The sequence below is a fragment of the Zygotorulaspora mrakii genome, chromosome 5, assembly GCF_013402915.1.
Source record: "Zygotorulaspora mrakii chromosome 5, complete sequence".
NCBI classification, from domain to species: Eukaryota; Fungi; Ascomycota; class Saccharomycetes; order Saccharomycetales; family Saccharomycetaceae; genus Zygotorulaspora; species Zygotorulaspora mrakii.
The window spans coordinates 1,006,988-1,024,184 of record NC_050723.1 but is presented as its reverse complement, the minus strand read 5'-3'; the positions used below and the strand labels follow the sequence as shown (position 1 = coordinate 1,024,184).

Here is a 17,197-nt window from a genome sequence, read left to right as displayed (position 1 = left end):
TCGCTTTCCCCTGAATAAATCTCACTAAAACTTCAAACTTTAGGGAGAAATATATAGCCTATACTTCAGAAGCGCTTACTTAGCTCAATTGGTTCTCACTGGTACTTCAACCAACCTTTTTGCACTTCAATTCCTTCGTAATTATGAACAACAACATACCTTCACCGTCTTTCAAGGAACTATTCGCTGTTTCGATCCAAAAGTCTATTAAATCATTCTATACGTAGGTTTGTTACCCTGCCTCTGAACAATCATCTTCTCTTATCAAGAACTGTAGTCCTCAGTACATGTCAATGTGTTATATTCAACTGTTATGCATCATCACACAATTCCAATGTAATCTACTGAGTACAGATTAGAAAGGTGAAGTGACGTTACAAAGCCACATTCGTTTCTCACCATCGTCTGAAATACGCAATAGCCATTAGGCATGTTTCTTTTTGCTGCGTTTGCAGTCCCAACTGTATGGAGGTAAAGAGCAGAAGCTTTAAAGTATTTGCATATCTTTGAGAGAGGAAGAATATTCTTAACGATATGAAGATTGGAGTGAGAAACGATGTACAGCCCATGTCGTCTTGGGGTACATCAATGGTTCGTCGCAACATGATCACGGAAACCGCAATAGCACAAGCATTGTCCTAAATAGCCACTCGTTGTGTTAAGAATTGTCTCAAGGCTGCTCTGTAGCGGCTGCAGGGCTTACGTGAAGTGAGGAGACCTTTCGAACAGCTAGCCGCCGAGGTATCGAAGTATAGGCAAGAATCTTCAGGATAGCAGGTTTAAGCAGCAGTTGATTGGCATAAGCTACATAGTTCAATATTGACTATATACTTTGTTGAAAACCCCTTTCGGAGATCCTTGGTTAGTTCAATGACAATAGCGCAATGCCAATCAAAGTTGATTCCTCTCAGTCTACATCGTAGAGACAAACTTCGATAAATAGAGTATAATGGACATTTTCAATATGTATAATGGGTTGTTGTGCAAACACGAGATCTTGGCAGATGATTCCTCTGGTTGCACTATCGACGCATTTCTTGATTTATTGAACCGAGCAAGGCCATCCTCAGAAATGTCAAGATTATGTGTATCCTGAATGAAATCTGTTCCCGGGTTCACCAGAATTGTTTGCTCATGGTGCATATCTACTTTCCTAATCATGGGTTTAGGAATTCTGCCTATGTCAGAACCTGAACTTTGCCAACCAGGTATGTTCGGAACGAGGTCACAGTACCATTGCAGTGACATATCATCAAAACTGAAATAGTCAAACGTGATAACTTTTCCCTGTTCTATACAAGTCGAAATTTCTGGTGGATGTTCGTTGACATAAGGCTCTGCAATCATATAGCTTATGTGAGCTGTGAACTGACCATTTTCAACTATGTCTATTGCATTGTCCCAGTCAATAGTGCCGCCCGCCCATTCAATTGTTCCTGGATGATTATTCGCAGCACCGCCTGGCCACAGTCCGACTTCAAGTCTCATTGGTGTCTCTGGGTATTTGAACGACTGCGTCGTTTCATCCCATGTATCCTCTCTAAACAAAGTTCTAACAATAACGCCATCCACTAACCAATGTATCCTGTCCTCATCCCAATCAAATCCATAATCGTGATACTCACTGTGAGTGGATGATGTGATATTCACATGCTCCATGTGAGTATACACCAGTGCTCCACGATAGAAATAATTAGTTTGTACTGAGTTCAATTCACTTCCCAAAAATTCGAAATCTATTTCGTCACCGACAGATGAAATCAAAACAACAGAAGTAATTACACCTCTTGATCTGCCACTTTTCAAGCGTACAAAACTTGCACCATACAGAAAAGATTTTGTTGAAGCAATGAGAGTCCCTGTGGAATGTTTGGGCATCGTTAAAAGAAGATCACCCGTTTGTTCATCTAGTTTCAGTGGTCCGCTGAAAGTGAATTCCACATTATTTAACATTTGTCGTGCTGCGGCCACATCCGGGGTTATTAGATATTTCGTGAAATCAATTATTCCCCTTTCTAGAAGTTCGACTTCCAGCAAAGACACTGCAGGCACTTGGATCGGTTTTGGTAAAAACTGAATAATGGAGTTGGGAACAAGTGCTGGCAAAGGAGCACAGCTATGCTTCTCGAACGAAAATCGTGGGTTGCAGCTCCCTATACAAATAGGACCAGCTCCGCATTGACCATATGGTGAGCAACAAGGCCATTCCTTTGGACATTGCTTCAAATCTGAACAAGTAATGGGCTGTTCAGGTTTATATAATTCACCTCTCACGAAAAAGGAAAACTCATTCTCCAGCAGCAGTACTAGGCACACAGCCAACCTGAATATTCTCATCAAACACTTGAGATCTAGTATCATAGAAAACATAGACTTCTGTTATTGAACCTTTCTACAATCGGTTACGCTGTTACTTCTTAAATATCATGCTTTGTATTTTGTATTTTGTTTTTGTATTTTGTGTCGCCTATACATGACAGCCACAAGTCCTCGGTTTCATCATCGGTAAAGCTTGATCTGCTTACGTCCGGCGACAAAAGAACCTTTGTATGTTCTGTAAGGTCTAGTTGGAGACGTCCAGTTTGATTTAATGCATAGCTTAGATATTACTCTTGTACAATGTACCTTAAACATTCCCGAACCCCTCCATTTTTTCACAATTGCATTCTTTTCTATTTGGCACACACAAATGTTTATGTTTTATACCACACTTCTGTCTCGAGCATATCTATGTCACAGACATTGTTTGTATCATTCAATTTTCCTTGTAGAGATGCACAAATCAATTCTCTAGCATGTTCCAGCATTCCGTAAGCATACGCTGATTAACGTTCGATTGATGCTATAAAACACTGTGATGCTAAAACGTATGAACATGGAACTAGAAATATTTAAACAATTGATTCCTTCCTAATTAGAGTGCACTTGGATAAATGAATTTTTAACTTCAAGATTAAGGTATGGAAAGTTATCCTGTTTTAAAAATAAAATATCCACAATTGTATTATCTTTCTAGAAGAACCTATTTGAGTTTCATGTATGGTCAGCAGTCTTACGCAATGACCCGTATGTATATACGAGTTTTAGAAATTCTTAGAATAGTATGAAAGGATAAAAATAATAACAGACTACCACTAGTTGAGTGCGCTTAAACAATTCTGGCTTTTGACTCATCAAACTTCAGTAGGCCATTTTTTTCCTTTAAACTGCTCTGAGTGAGGAACAGTAAGTTGTAAAGAATCGATAAGACAGGTGTGGATACACCATTACGTTCAGCTATTTTTAATGGGTTGCCAAGTATGACTTCTAATTCCATTAGTTGACCCTTCTCACAATCGATACACATTGAAGGCTTGAACATGATATCTCTCGAAAAGTTTACAAAATGATGCGCATATTCTTCCTCTAGTTCGATATTTTCACTCTTGGCTAACGCAATGATCTCTTTCATTGCTGGTAAGAAAATCTGTTCCTCAGTACTTTTCTTATCCTTTGCAAATTCTAAACAGCGAGGCACATCTAAGCCAACGAGTGCTGTGGTTGTGTTAATTGCAGCATTGTACAATAACTTTCTCCACCTTGAATATCTGACATTTGGATCGTAATTAACAATATTGTGACCGCTATTATTGTACATGTCGACAAAAGCATGTGCTGCTGCTACTGCGTGAGAGTCATCATGGTCAAAAGCACCAACAGACAGATGATCTTGGCCTACTTGGCTTATGATACCTTCACCTGTTTTCGTTGATCCGATTAATTGAATCCCAGATAGAAGTGATAGATTGTAGAGATTCTTGTCAAACGCCTCCAATATGTCATTTTCTATATCAATTCCATTTTGAATCAAACAGACATTTGTGGGCCTTTTGGCATTCAAATAGTGGTTGCTTTCCATAACCGGTTTTATTATTACAGGAACACGGGAACTTACTGGACCATCGGGTATATTTTTGGTTGTAACAACCACGTAATCAAAGAACGTTCCGCTCTTCGAAGCGTCTTCCACCTTCCTGTAAAGATGATCTGGTCTCCAATTGGTGAAACTACCGTAATCGCACGACTCGATTTGGTAACCAAACTCCCTGACGTGATCGTAATCTGACCTTACGACCAGCGACACATTGCTCTTGCTACGAATACACAAAGATAAGGCTGTGATTACACCAACTCCACCGGCACCAATCACAATAAAGTTAGGTACTTTGGAATCATCAATTGTCACCATACTAGTAAAATTTCACTGGATACGCGATATGCCGTTTTAATATGTCGCCTGATCCTTTTCTTTTCTCCAAACGTTAATGGAGTAGTCGCTTCCAGCGAGCGACGAAACAACACTACAGTAAATATATGTTTATCCTCCAAGATGGTATCAAATTAGAACAAATTATTTGGGAATCTAGTCATAATACTCGAAAGAGGCATTCTCTCCCAGTTGCAGGCCTCGCACATGGATCTTTAACGCAGCTTGGAAGTTGGTACATAAAAATCTATAAAAACATAAAATGGGCGAAATCTCAATTTGTAAACACTAATCACTATCAGACTCTTCGGATTCTTGCTTATTAAGAAGCTCCTGCCACTTGGCTGTTAGTTCTCTTATCGCATTAGGATCCAGTGTGGCGTCTACAACATCCTTAGGGACCTGGTTCTCGGAATGCTCCTTGGATGCAAATCTACCTATGTTATTCTTTGTAACGTATCGTAATTCAAAACTCCTGGATTGGTCTGGTTTTATGGTTAAAATTTCGTTCCACGAAAATAGCAGAGGGTCTGTAATTCTCGTAAATGGATTAATATCAATGAGGTACAATTTTCCGTAAGGCTTGGGAATATAAACATCTGCGACGCAATTCCTTTCAGAAAACTTAGTCAAGAACTCTCCTTCAACGAACTCTTCAATAATTCTTTTGAAATCCTTGGAGTCTGTCTCTATGAATGGGTAATGATTCAGATCACGCTGCGATATGCAGATGATTTGGCGTTCCTTAATGAAAACTCTGAACTCTAGTGCAGGGTTGATGTCGAACCATTTTCGTAACACAAGTTCATATTGCGGCCTCTCACCGTGCTTGACATCAGAGCACTCCGAAAGTGCGTACTGTAAATCGTGCATTATGTAATTCGAGGCATTTAAGAGCAGATAAATTTCGTTAGCTTCGCTGCACTTCATTGTGTTGGTCGGTAGTATCCATGTTGCATCTCTAGGCGCTGACCAATTCAGTTTCGGCGTCACAGGTCCTATTTCCGCGATTATATCCCGTATTTGATTGTGGATTGCACTGAAATCCACAAGAGGGTCTCTCATGCATGTCGTGTCTTCTTTGTCTGTCCCATCGTTCTTGTCATTTTCTGCCTCGCTGCCGTCCCAGTCGCTGTATCCGTTATCATCGTCTCTTACAATTTCTTGTGTGTATGCTGAAGGCCTGTCAGACTTTGCCAACTTTATCCCATCCTGCTCGAGATACTCAACAAATTCTTTGGGTAGCGGTCTGATAATTCGAGAAATCGGTACTCTGTCCTTGAACAGCGGGTACCAGTTCGAGTACGAGCATTTTTCAATATGGTCCCTTGTAACAGGAATTTCCTGCAAAGCAGTATAGCATTCGACCATAGCAAATGTTTACGTAACGCAACAGCCGTAAGGTACACTTTTGAGAGGTGCAACACCAGAAGTTCTATAAAATCAAGTCGGAATTACTGCTAGTTTTATTCAACTGATCATACTCTATATATATCACCTCGTACGAGTAATGGTGAACCTTGGTTTTTTTTCATGAAAGCCGTTTTGCCACCAATGAAGATAGCATAATATGAAAAAATGCGTAAGAAGAATTGGGAAACCACTGGAAAGATTAAGAAAGCTAGAAGTTTGTAGAAGCTGAATAAGTGTTCTTTTACGTAATTGGTGTAATTGAAATCAAAATGGCTACACAAGTATCTTCAAATGCCACATTCAAGAACAGGGAAAAGCCTCAGGAAGTGCGCAAGGCCAACATCATTGCCGCTCGTGCAGTAGCAGACGCCATTCGTACATCCTTGGGACCTAAGGGCATGGACAAGATGATTAAGACATCTCGGGGGGAGGTCATCATCTCCAATGATGGACACACAATTTTAAAACAGATGGCTATTTTACATCCTGTTGCAAAGATGTTGGTGGAAGTGTCGGCAGCGCAGGATTCGGAAGCCGGTGACGGTACCACCTCTGTTGTTATATTGACAGGGGCATTGTTAGGAGCTTCGGAGAGGCTTTTGAACAAGGGCATTCATCCCACAATCATTGCGGAGTCATTTCAAAAAGCGGCCAAGAGATCGGTTGAGATTTTACTAGAGATGTCTCATAAGATCTCGCTCTCAGATAAAGACGACTTGGTTAGAGCTGCTAGTACCTCATTGAGCTCTAAAATTGTCTCGCAATTTTCATCCTTCTTAGCACCTTTGGCAGTTGACTCAGTTTTGAAAATAGCAAATGAAGAATCTAAAAGTGTCGATCTCAATGACATACGTTTAATAAAAAAAGTGGGAGGTACAATCGATGACACACAAATGGTTGACGGTGTTGTGTTGACCCAAAATGTCGTTAAAATGGCCGGTGGTCCAACTAGGATGGAAAAAGCTAAAATTGGTATCATTCAATTCCAAATATCACCACCAAAACCTGACACTGAAAATAACATTGTTGTTAGTGATTATAGACAGATGGATAAAATTTTAAAGGAAGAGAGAGCATATCTATTGAACATCTGCAAAAAAATTAAAAAGGCCAAATGTAATGTTATATTGATTCAGAAATCTATACTGAGAGATGCTGTCAATGAATTGGCACTCCATTTCCTATCAAAATTAAATATAATGGTCATCAAAGATATCGAAAGAGAGGAAGTAGAATTTTTATCGAAGAGTCTGGGTTGTAAGCCAGTTGCAGATCTTGACCTCTTCACGGAAGATCGTTTGGGTTACGCAGACCTGGTAGAAGAGGTTGATAGTGACGGTTCAAAGATTGTTCAATTTACAGGTGTTAAAAGTAGCAATGCGAAGCCAACCGTATCAGTTGTCATTCGTGGTGCTAATCAAATGATCCTTGATGAAACCGAACGCTCATTGCATGATGCGCTGTGTGTGATCCGTTGTCTTGTTAAGGAAAATGCTTTAATTGCAGGTGGTGGTGCGTCAGAAGTCGAGATTTCCCGAAGATTAACAAAAGAGTCGCGCTCCATGGAGGGTGTTGAAGCATTTATCTGGGAAGAATTTGCACAGGCACTGGAAGTTATTCCAACGACACTAGCTGAGAATGCAGGTCTAAATAGTATCAGAATAGTTACAGAGCTACGTTCAAAGCATGAAAACGGTGAATTAAATGATGGTATTTCCGTTAGGCGTTCGGGGACAGCTAATACATACGATGAGCACATTTTACAGCCGGTTTTAGTGAGCACAAGTGCTATAACACTAGCGTCAGAATGCGTGAAATCGATATTGCGAATTGACGATATAACTTTAAGTCGTTAAATTTCTGGCAACGGAACACAGAATAATATAGTAACCATAGAGCATCATTGTATAATTATAAATATAAATGACAGCGTATCTTCTCAACGAAATGCTAATGTTCGTAAATATATGCAAGTTTCCTCGGGTCTTCTTTGAATTGAATAGTTATCTTTTGAGAAATTTCACGGATTCTTTATTAAATACATAGGACCCACCACTCAATGCTGTCGTGGCTGCAACAAAATACCCCATCCATGAAAAACACTTCATCAGCTGCTCTCTTATTTCTTTTTGAGACTCCTTTTGGTTTTCTTCGTCATCATCTCTTAGAATCAATATTATTACACCAAATCCCAGATAAATCATCTGGAAAAAGGTATTATATTTTGATATCCGAGTAGGTTTGACCTCGGCACTTGGAAAGTGGAAAAAGTCCCAGTAAGACTTCCAAGTGATCTTCTTGTATTTTTGTCTCATAGATGAGTAGCGAAAGAAAAGAGCACTGAATCCCAAAGATATATCTCTTCCAAGAATTAATAACGCAATGGGGATGGGAATTAACTGTGGGCCTGGCGCGAAACTTAGGACCACTGTCGTCACAATCATAAGTAGTTTGTCTGCTATAGGATCCAGAATAGTACCTGCGACGCTTTTCATCTTGTACTTTCTAGCAATATACCCATCTAAGAAATCTGTCACACACGAGTAACCAAATAAAGTCAAAGCCGGAGTTAAATTATCAACCAATATAAAATGCCCAATGAATGGAACACATGCTATTCTTGACATCGTTAATATATTCGGTATAGTAAATACAGAGGTGTCTAATCGTGATTGTAGGTGCTCTCCATTGCGAGTAGCGAGCAGTCGCTGTTGCCATCTGCTTGTCCTCAAAAGGGCAGAGCTTGCGTGGGGTTTTAGTTGCAAAACTGATCTCGATATCCATCGGGACTGGGATGTGAGAAAAATCATTATACAACACTAAATTGTTTGCTAAATATTTTTTCCTATACGCATGCGATTACTAGCCCGATATTTTTACTCCTCTTTCAAAGACTACACGCTAACGCTAAGTGCCCTCTCGACCCACCAAGCAATATCAAATAAGGTGAAATTTCCACGGTCGGAAGAAGGGACATCTATTAAGTATTTCATTGAAATTAAAGAGCTGATAGTTATTCATTCAACTTGAAGGGAGTCAAGTGATTAGAACAATTGGATTCGTGCTTTGACCTAGTCTCATTTGCATGACTATTGATTTCTAGAGTCCTAGCTGAAAAAAAGTAGTAGCCTTTTATAGTCACAATTGTGAGTATAAAGGAAAAGCCAGAAAAGAATCCAACAATATTCAAGAACATCTGAGTTTACTTTATAAAGGAGCATTTTTCTTCAAAGGATTTTTTCAAGACTTTTTCATAAAAGATTACTCACTGTGAGGTTCATTTGTGAAGTTCATTCGAACAGTAGAAGTAGGATGAATGTGTTGGTATACAATGGACCAGGTACAACTCCGGGATCAGTGAAGCATGCCGTAGAATCATTGAAAGATTTTCTGGAACCATTCTACGCTGTAAGTACGGTATCTGCAAAAGCCTTACAAACTGAACCCTGGACTTCAAAGGCATCAGCTGTCGTATTTCCTGGTGGGGCTGATCTTCCATATGTCAAAGAGTGCAAGCCTATCAAAGCAAAAATAAGTGACTTTGTTAGAAAACAAGGAGGCACATTTATTGGCTTTTGCGCAGGTGGCTACTTCGGTAGCGGTAGAGTTGAATTTGCAAAAGGTAATCTAGAATTGGAGGTCACAGGTAATAGAGATTTGAAACTATTCCCTGGTATTGCCCGAGGACCAGCTTTTGATGGTTTTCAATATAACAGCGAAGTTGGTGCAAGAGCTGCAATGTTGAAATTGCCTGATGGCTCTGAATTTGCGAGTTATTATAATGGCGGATCTCTTTTTGTAGATGCAGATAAGTTTGATGGAGTGGAGGTACTAGCCCGATATTCAGAGACCACTGATGTTCCCTATTGGGATACTTCATCTATAACAAAGGATTCAGGGCCTGCAGCTGTGGTTCTGTGTTCCGCTGGTAAGGGTAGAGCTCTATTAACAGGTCCACATTTAGAATTTATTCCTCACATTTTGGAAAAAAGCGATAATAAGTCATTCTTGAAACATGTTGTTACTGTTTTAAAGGCTGATGATAAGAGAAGACTGAATTTTTTTAGAACAATTTTAACAAAAGCTGGACTGAACTGTAATAACGACTTTGCACGCGTTAGGGCTCCTAGTTTGACACCGTTGGTAGTAGCGGCTCCTCCTCATAAGCGTTCATTGTTATATGAGTTCGAGAAAAATTTATCCAGCATTCAGGTTCCATCTCATGGCGAAGGTTACATTGAACTTGATGGAGGAAAAGAAAAATTCAAAATTTATCAAGGTTTTGCAAATAGCTATTATATAGCGCAAGCGTCACTGCGTGATCAAGAGCCTGATGAAATCGCAAAATGTATTATTTTCCCCGATGATGATGAAGGAACACCCCCTTCTGATAAGGTTCCGAATTACAATATTGCGAAATACTTTCATCATTTGAATAAAGACAACACAATTGGTAGTCTAATGTTATACGGAGAAGTTGTTACTTCTACAAGCTCCTTATTGAATGAAAATAGACATTTATTATCAAGCATTCCCGAGAGCTCTATGCTTCATGTCGGAACAATTCAAGTGTCAGGACATGGTAGAGGAGGAAATACCTGGGTAAATCCGAAAGGAGTTTCAGCCTCAACTGCTGTAATTTCTTTACCGACTTTTTCTCCAAGAACACATCAACGCATCTCCGTCGTTTTCGTTCAATATTTATCTATGCTTGCGTATTGTAAGGCTATTACGAGTTACGGTCCAGGGTACAATGACTTGCCCGTAAGAATCAAATGGCCTAACGACTTATACGCTTTAGGTCCTCAGTACTATCAAAAAAAGAAACTATCGTTAGTTGGGCGAGAGTTGGATCACACTATTGTTCCCCTAACAGATATTGAACCGGCATATCTGAAAATAGCTGGTCTCTTAGTGAATACTCATTTTATTAATGATAAATATCTGTTGTTGCTGGGATGCGGACTTAACATAAGTCATGATGGACCAACTACCTCTTTGGACAGCTGGATCGATATTCTCAATAAGGAAAGGGAGGCCGCACACTTGGAAATTCTGAAGCCTTATGAGGTAGAAAAATTGCACGCTCTTTACATGAATAATCTGGAGGCACTAATAAGGAAATTCGTCGATTTCGGACCAGCTTCGATATTGCCCGAATATTATAAGCTATGGCTACACAGTAATCAAATAGTGACCTTGACAGATCACAACAACGTTCGTGCGATGATAACCGGAATTACTGAAGACTATGGTCTCTTAATTGCAAGAGAGCTAAGGCCAGGAAGCGACTCTCATTTTACAGGTTCCGTCTATCATCTTCAGCCAGATGGTAATACATTTGATATCTTCAGGGGTCTAATATCCAAGAAAGCTCTATGAAAGAATTCCTCTTAAAAATATATAGATTGTCTGAAACTATTGGACATCAAATGGTCAATTGATGAAAGTTGATTCATGTAGTTTAACAATTCCTTTTCAACATATTTTCTTTCTCATACCTCTTCATGATATTCATCATAATGAGGAAAAGAAAGAAAGAAATAAGAGATAGAAACTGAACACATCTAGCTTCATTTCACGCAAGTTACAAAAACTGAATTTCTTTTTATATTACAACTATTATCTAAAATGGAAGGTCCACTTTGGTACTCATAAATATATCGTTGCAGTTATTGAGTTCCATTCCCGGCATTGTCTTCACCATCTTGCCCATCTTTGTTGGGCGAGTTTGGAGAATAACTAGGAGAGCCGGGACTATATTGTGGAGATGTTGGGCTATAGCTTGGAGATGTTGGACTATATTGCGGAGATGTTGGGCTATAGCTTGGAGATGTTGGGCTATAACTAGGAGATGTTGGGCTATAACTCGGTGAAGTTGGACTGTAACTTGGTGACGTTGGACTATAGCTTGGTGACGTTGGACTATAGCTTGGTGATGTAGGGCTATAGCTGGGTGATGTAGGGCTATAACTTGGTGATGTAGGGCTATAGCTTGGCGATGTGGGGCTATAGCTTGGTGACGTAGGGCTATAGCTTGGTGACGTGGGGCTATAGCTTGGTGACGTTGGACTATAGCTTGGTGAAGTTGGACTATAGCTTGGTGAAGTTGGGCTGTAACTTGGTAACGTTGGACTATAGCTTGGTGACGTTGGACTGTAGCTTGGTGACGTTGGACTATAGCTTGGTGACGTTGGACTGTAACTTGGTGACGTAGGACTGTAGCCTGGGGAAGTTGGAGAATAAGCTGGAGAGGTAGGGGAAAAACCTGGCGAAGAAACGCCTCCAAACCCTGGTGAAGTAGGTGAATCACCATATGTGCCGAATGGAGAAGAGTTGCCGCCGTATTCAGCACCGCCATAAGCTGTGAATCCACCAGTCATAGCATCTGATGTACCAGAGTCGACCAATGGAGAAAACATCAGTTCACCTTTAACATCAATTTCCGTGTTGACCAAACCACTTTCATTTGAGTAAGGAGTAGCACCTCCATCTTGACCATCTTCCAGTTCAGTTATTTTCTGCTCTGGCATGTAACTAACAAGCGAATCCTCGTCGATCATAACATCAAAAGCGCCAGTACCTATTGGAGCCATCTGTCCTAAAATCACGTTTTCTGAAACACCACGGCAGTCATCCAATTCAGCGCTAGCCCCCGCTTCAAATAGAATTTCGACCGTTTCTTCAAAGGAACATCTCATTAAAGCACCGGTTGACGATCTATTAAACCCATGACGAGTGACCGAGGTCAATCCACCTTGAGTCGTCATTACATCTACCAAAAGAGCCATATGACGGTAGTTAACATAAGAACCATCGGATGCGATGACATTATACACTTCTCTGTAAAGAGCAGCACGACCAGCTTCAATACCAAGTACTTCCATAATGTCAATGAAAGAATTGGTATATATTCTAGTAGAATCGACACCAGGCACTGTCATGACTTCTGAGAGATTGACACCATCGGTCTCTAAAACCCACTCTGGCACCTTTTGATACTCTCCCGTTTCACTTGGAACTTTACGATCGTATTTCATCATCACGACTCTCTCAATATTTTCAACACCACGCAGAGTAATGTTTTCAAGCATAGTATTTTCAATCTTTTTCAGCATATGATCCTCTTCCGCTTCTGTTTCCAAGTCCATTGATTTAGGGCGGACAACACGACAACGAATGATTAATTTTTCAGCATTGTCTTCAGACCATATTACAAAAAGATCATTTTTGAATGTCTCCTTTATTTTCTCACCTACCTGACCCATTGTTAGATCCTTATCGTTCATGGCTGCACGGTCCAGTTCTAAACGCAACAGCCATGGTGACTGTTGGTCTAGAGATTTCTCTGTTTCATCATCCAATAAGGAGAAGTGCAACTGGATAATTTCCTCATCGTCTTGGATAACGGTAGAACGTGGGTCAGGATCATAATAAATTTCAGATGCCACCGTAACACTTTTTAAAGTTGTATGCTCAATGGCTGATCTAATAAACTTTGCTTTTTCCTGATCGACAGCATAATCATGCTCTAAATAAGCAGTCAAGGAGGGAGTTTTCATATTCTTTGCGACATTTAAAATTTCCTTCAAACGTGGGACACCAGATGTCACCTTCTTGGAAGCAACACCTGCAAAATGGAAAGTATTTAGTGTCATTTGTGTAGCAGGCTCACCAATAGACTGAGCAGCCAGTACACCAACCATTTCACCAGGATGAACAAGAGAACGCAAAAATTGAATTTCAATATTGTTCAGCACCCATTCAAAAGCTTGTTTCGTTAGTCTATACTCTTGTATTACCCTCTTTGTAGCCAATCTTGAACGCATTAAACAACCGAACAGTTTAACAGCGTCCTTTTGAGCCTGCTTGATAATACTACTTTCACCTCTCAAAACGAGTAATCTGTCTTGCAACTCTCTTACACCACCAATAATGTCGCGAATGCTCAAGTCAGATGGCTTTGTGTGATCAATTCTAAAAGTTTGCTGTGCATTTTGAATTATACGTCTAATATTGACAGGAAGTGGCCAATTTGGTTCACCATCAGGAAATATCTTTCTTAGGAAAGTACGGTCGCTGACCAATTGTGTGTGTTCCTCATCAAGAAGGGCTTGCAATTTTATGTCTCCCACCATTTCAGTTCCCGGTTCTAACAGTGAGGGATCTAACAAATAGTCGTCGCTCAAGAGGTCAATCCTATATTTCCGTTCAAAAGCAAGATCAGAGCCTCCGATTGTATCTATCGATTGCTTTTCAATATGAGATGCATCAACCCCATCTTCACCGTAGACGAATTGAATGACATTTCCCAGTGAATTTCTAGTTGTACTGTCATAATGAACCATAATATCTTCTAAAGCCTTGACTAAACGACGTTGGATATAACCTGTTTCCGCAGTTTTCACGGCGGTATCGATTAAACCCTCACGACCACCCATGGCGTGGAAAAAGAATTCTTGAGGTGTCAAGCCTCTCAAGTAAGAGTTTTCAACAAACCCTTTGGATTCTGGTGAATAATCATCTTTTGAAAAATGAGGCAAGGTCCGATCAACGAAACCAAAAGCGATACGCTTACCCTCGACGGATTGCTGTCCAACACAAGCAGACATCTGTGCGATGTTGATGAAAGAACCTTTGGAACCTGCGCTTACCATCTGTTTAACATTGTTCAGGTCCTTTAGATTCACTTCGGCTAAACGACCCGCTTTATCTCTCGCTTCATTCAAAAATCTAACAACGTTATCCTCAAACGACTCACGCAATGTCATACCGTGTTTGGCTGTCAAAAGATTTGCTTGAGCTTCCTTAGTAACATCTTCGACCTTTTTCTTAGCGTCTGCAATCGTTTCGGTGATTTCTCTCATCGTTTGGCCATCAGCAATGGTATCACCGATACCTGTAGAGAAACCATTATGCAAAAACCAGTAGTTGACTACCTTTTGAATGTTTCCGAACAGTCTTGCACACACTTGAGGACCCTTTTCTCTCGTTACCACGTGGATAAGCCCACCACTTGAGGACCCCACAGTTTTCTTCTCGACGACACCAAAAATGATCTGTCCATCGATTATAAGCATACCATTATCCTTCGGTGACAATAATGTAGTTCCCTCATCAAAACGTTGTAAATGTATACCTTTAGGAATTGCTATTGATAATATCTGCTTCCCTGTCCATAGCGGTTTGGGCTTAATAATTGCCGGAGTTGGGATTACACCATCCCAATCAGGTACCCAATATAGCATATTCAACACCTGGTCTAGCTCAATGAAATTATCCCGAAGTGTAAGCTTACGTATACCACACAATGTATCCTGAACAATCCCCATGCAGGGCTTATTGGATTGTGGTGATACAATTTGTAAAGGAACTGCACACAGCTGAGATAATTCAGCTCTCGTTTCTTCCGATTGTGGAACATGCAAGTTCATTTCATCACCATCGAAATCCGCATTGTATGGAGAAGTAACAGATAAATTTAGTCTAAATGTTGAGTAAGGCATAACTTTGACTCTATGGGCCATCATTGACATTTTGTGTAGAGAAGGTTGACGGTTGAACAAAACTGGGTCATTATCCATTATATGGCGCTCAACTTTCCATCCGTACTGTAACTGTATGTCACCCGCTCTCTTACTGTATCTAAGATCGATACGATCGCCATTGTCACGGATAACATATTTGGCACCCGGGTGCTCATTTGGACCATTGCGAACGAGCTGTGTCAGGCTGTCAATATTATACGGTGTGACAACCTCAGGATATGTTAGAGTTTTGGCAATGGATTTAGGGACACCCACTTGGTCTAGCTCGAGGTTGGGATCACCTGAAATAACGGTACGTGCCGAGAAGTCAACACGTTTACCCATCAGATTACCTCTAATACGGCCTTCTTTACCTTTTAAACGAGCACGGATAGATTTGACGGGACGTCCTGACTTTTGTAAGGCCTGAGGCTGTCCAGCAATATCATTATCCATATAGGTCGCAACATGGAACTGAAGTAAACTTTCAGCCTCTTCAATGGCATGATGTGGAGCACCATTATGCTCTAACGTCTCTAAACTTATATTTGCCTTTAAAATATCGGCCAACTTGAAAGTTAGATCGTCCTCTCCTCTTTGTGATTCGTTGAAGGAAATCGAAGGCCTGACTGGAGGTGGCGGAACGGGTAATACCGTTAAAATCATCCATTCAGGGCGCGAGTACTGTTCATTGAATCCCATTCTCGTTGAATCCTCTGGAGATATGTGTTTGAAAATGTTTAAAATTTCTTCCATTGTCAAAACTCTTTGCTCAGGCTCCTCGGCATCCCCTGTATTTTTTTCCTTCTTCCAGCTCCCCACTAGTTTTAATCCATCTCTCCGAACTGTTGGTTGTGCATTACCACAGCCGCCTCTCGATACCAACTTGGTTGGATCATCTTCGGATGGTACTTCAGTTTCACAAATCATTTTACTTTTACAAAGAGTCCAGATGGCGTTAAATCTTTTTTTTGAGTCTTTGATTTTAAGTGCTTGTCGCATTTGTTCATTGTGTTCATCTAGTAACAATTTACCACAATGCATACAAACACATTCACAAACCTTCTTGATCTTGGAGAGAAATCCAATGTGGAAAACAGGTTTTGCAAGATCTATATGGCCAAAATGACCAGGACATTCATTCATACCTTCCTGGCATGTTTGACATTTCAAATTACGGTCAATAGAACCTAACCTTGGATCATTCAAGCCTCCTATCTTAGCTCTCGTCTGAGTCTCATCCATTGTCTCGGGAAATCTAATCTTGGCTACACTGATAGCACGAACCTCCTCCGGAGAGAAGAGGCCAAACTGAACTTCCTTAACTGTGCGGAGTGGAGCACTGGAATACTGCTGACCAACCATTCTTTTTTGAGTTTATTATGCGTGTTTATTATTAAAAATAATACTTGTGTGATAATCGATATCTTTTTTATATGTCTAACCTCTTTGATATGGGTTATATTTATTAACAGGATTTATAAGCAGCCTCTATCGTAAAAGTGAAATTAAGTCGTATTCAGAAACTCCAAGCTTATGGTTTTTTTTTTTGTTTTATGAAATGCAATTAGAGGAAAGAAATGGAAAATGAAAACAGAGCCCGGCAAATTTCAAACTATCCTAATATCGGTTCTTCAAAAGATTATATCAAAGTAGAAGCAAAACTTCTAGTTATTTGTCTCTCGTGATATTGCCTCAAGCTGGGATTTTCCTGCTGAACACTATAGCTGCAGAAGGTCAATATCAAATGCAATGAAAAACGCTTCAAATTTATAAGGTCTCAAACCTTCGTGTTAAAACTGAAGTGAAAATCTCGATAAGTTAATCAAACGTCGAATTCTTCCTCCGTCTTCTTATTACTTGAGGGATTGTACTGCGAAGCGTGAGTCGTGTATGAAAGAAAATAACAACCAAGTCCGTGTTCTTGTACCGCAAAGCCTAGTATGTGGATGGAATAAATCGAACGGCCCCAGCAGATCTCGATCAATGCAGACGACGATCTTCGAAAGTA

At 40.2% G+C, this 17,197-nt stretch overlaps 7 protein-coding genes across 7 annotated transcripts; 2 read left to right on the top strand and 5 right to left on the bottom strand.

Annotated features, from left to right (window-relative positions):
• Window positions 1-912: 912 nt before the first annotated feature.
• On the bottom strand, window positions 913-2,370 carry CRR1 (putative glycosylase; the record flags this gene model as incomplete). Its single annotated transcript, XM_037289237.1, has 1 exon — window positions 913-2,370. One exon carries the CDS (start codon window positions 2,368-2,370, stop codon window positions 913-915), a length of 1,458 nt encoding a protein of 485 aa, XP_037145132.1.
• A 778-nt stretch (window positions 2,371-3,148) lies between these two features.
• HG535_0E04880 (uncharacterized protein) lies at window positions 3,149-4,228 on the bottom strand (the record flags this gene model as incomplete). Its single annotated transcript, XM_037289236.1, has 1 exon — window positions 3,149-4,228. One exon carries the CDS (start codon window positions 4,226-4,228, stop codon window positions 3,149-3,151), a length of 1,080 nt encoding a protein of 359 aa, XP_037145131.1.
• A 306-nt stretch (window positions 4,229-4,534) lies between these two features.
• Window positions 4,535-5,617, bottom strand: CDC123 (cell proliferation protein CDC123; the record flags this gene model as incomplete). Its single annotated transcript, XM_037289235.1, has 1 exon — window positions 4,535-5,617. One exon carries the CDS (start codon window positions 5,615-5,617, stop codon window positions 4,535-4,537), a length of 1,083 nt encoding a protein of 360 aa, XP_037145130.1.
• A 311-nt stretch (window positions 5,618-5,928) lies between these two features.
• On the top strand, window positions 5,929-7,515 carry CCT4 (chaperonin-containing T-complex subunit CCT4; the record flags this gene model as incomplete). The annotated part of the gene is made up of 1 exon (XM_037289234.1): window positions 5,929-7,515. One exon carries the CDS (start codon window positions 5,929-5,931, stop codon window positions 7,513-7,515), a length of 1,587 nt encoding a protein of 528 aa, XP_037145129.1.
• A 147-nt stretch (window positions 7,516-7,662) lies between these two features.
• Window positions 7,663-8,469, bottom strand: CRD1 (cardiolipin synthase; the record flags this gene model as incomplete). The annotated part of the gene is made up of 1 exon (XM_037289233.1): window positions 7,663-8,469. One exon carries the CDS (start codon window positions 8,467-8,469, stop codon window positions 7,663-7,665), a length of 807 nt encoding a protein of 268 aa, XP_037145128.1.
• Window positions 8,470-8,971: 502 nt separating this feature from the next.
• On the top strand, window positions 8,972-11,041 carry BPL1 (biotin--[acetyl-CoA-carboxylase] ligase BPL1; the record flags this gene model as incomplete). The annotated part of the gene is made up of 1 exon (XM_037289232.1): window positions 8,972-11,041. One exon carries the CDS (start codon window positions 8,972-8,974, stop codon window positions 11,039-11,041), a length of 2,070 nt encoding a protein of 689 aa, XP_037145127.1.
• Window positions 11,042-11,331: 290 nt separating this feature from the next.
• On the bottom strand, window positions 11,332-16,551 carry RPO21 (DNA-directed RNA polymerase II subunit RPB1; the record flags this gene model as incomplete). Its single annotated transcript, XM_037289231.1, has 1 exon — window positions 11,332-16,551. The coding sequence occupies one exon, from the start codon at window positions 16,549-16,551 to the stop codon at window positions 11,332-11,334; it is 5,220 nt and encodes a 1,739-aa protein (XP_037145126.1).
• Window positions 16,552-17,197: the final 646 nt, after the last annotated feature.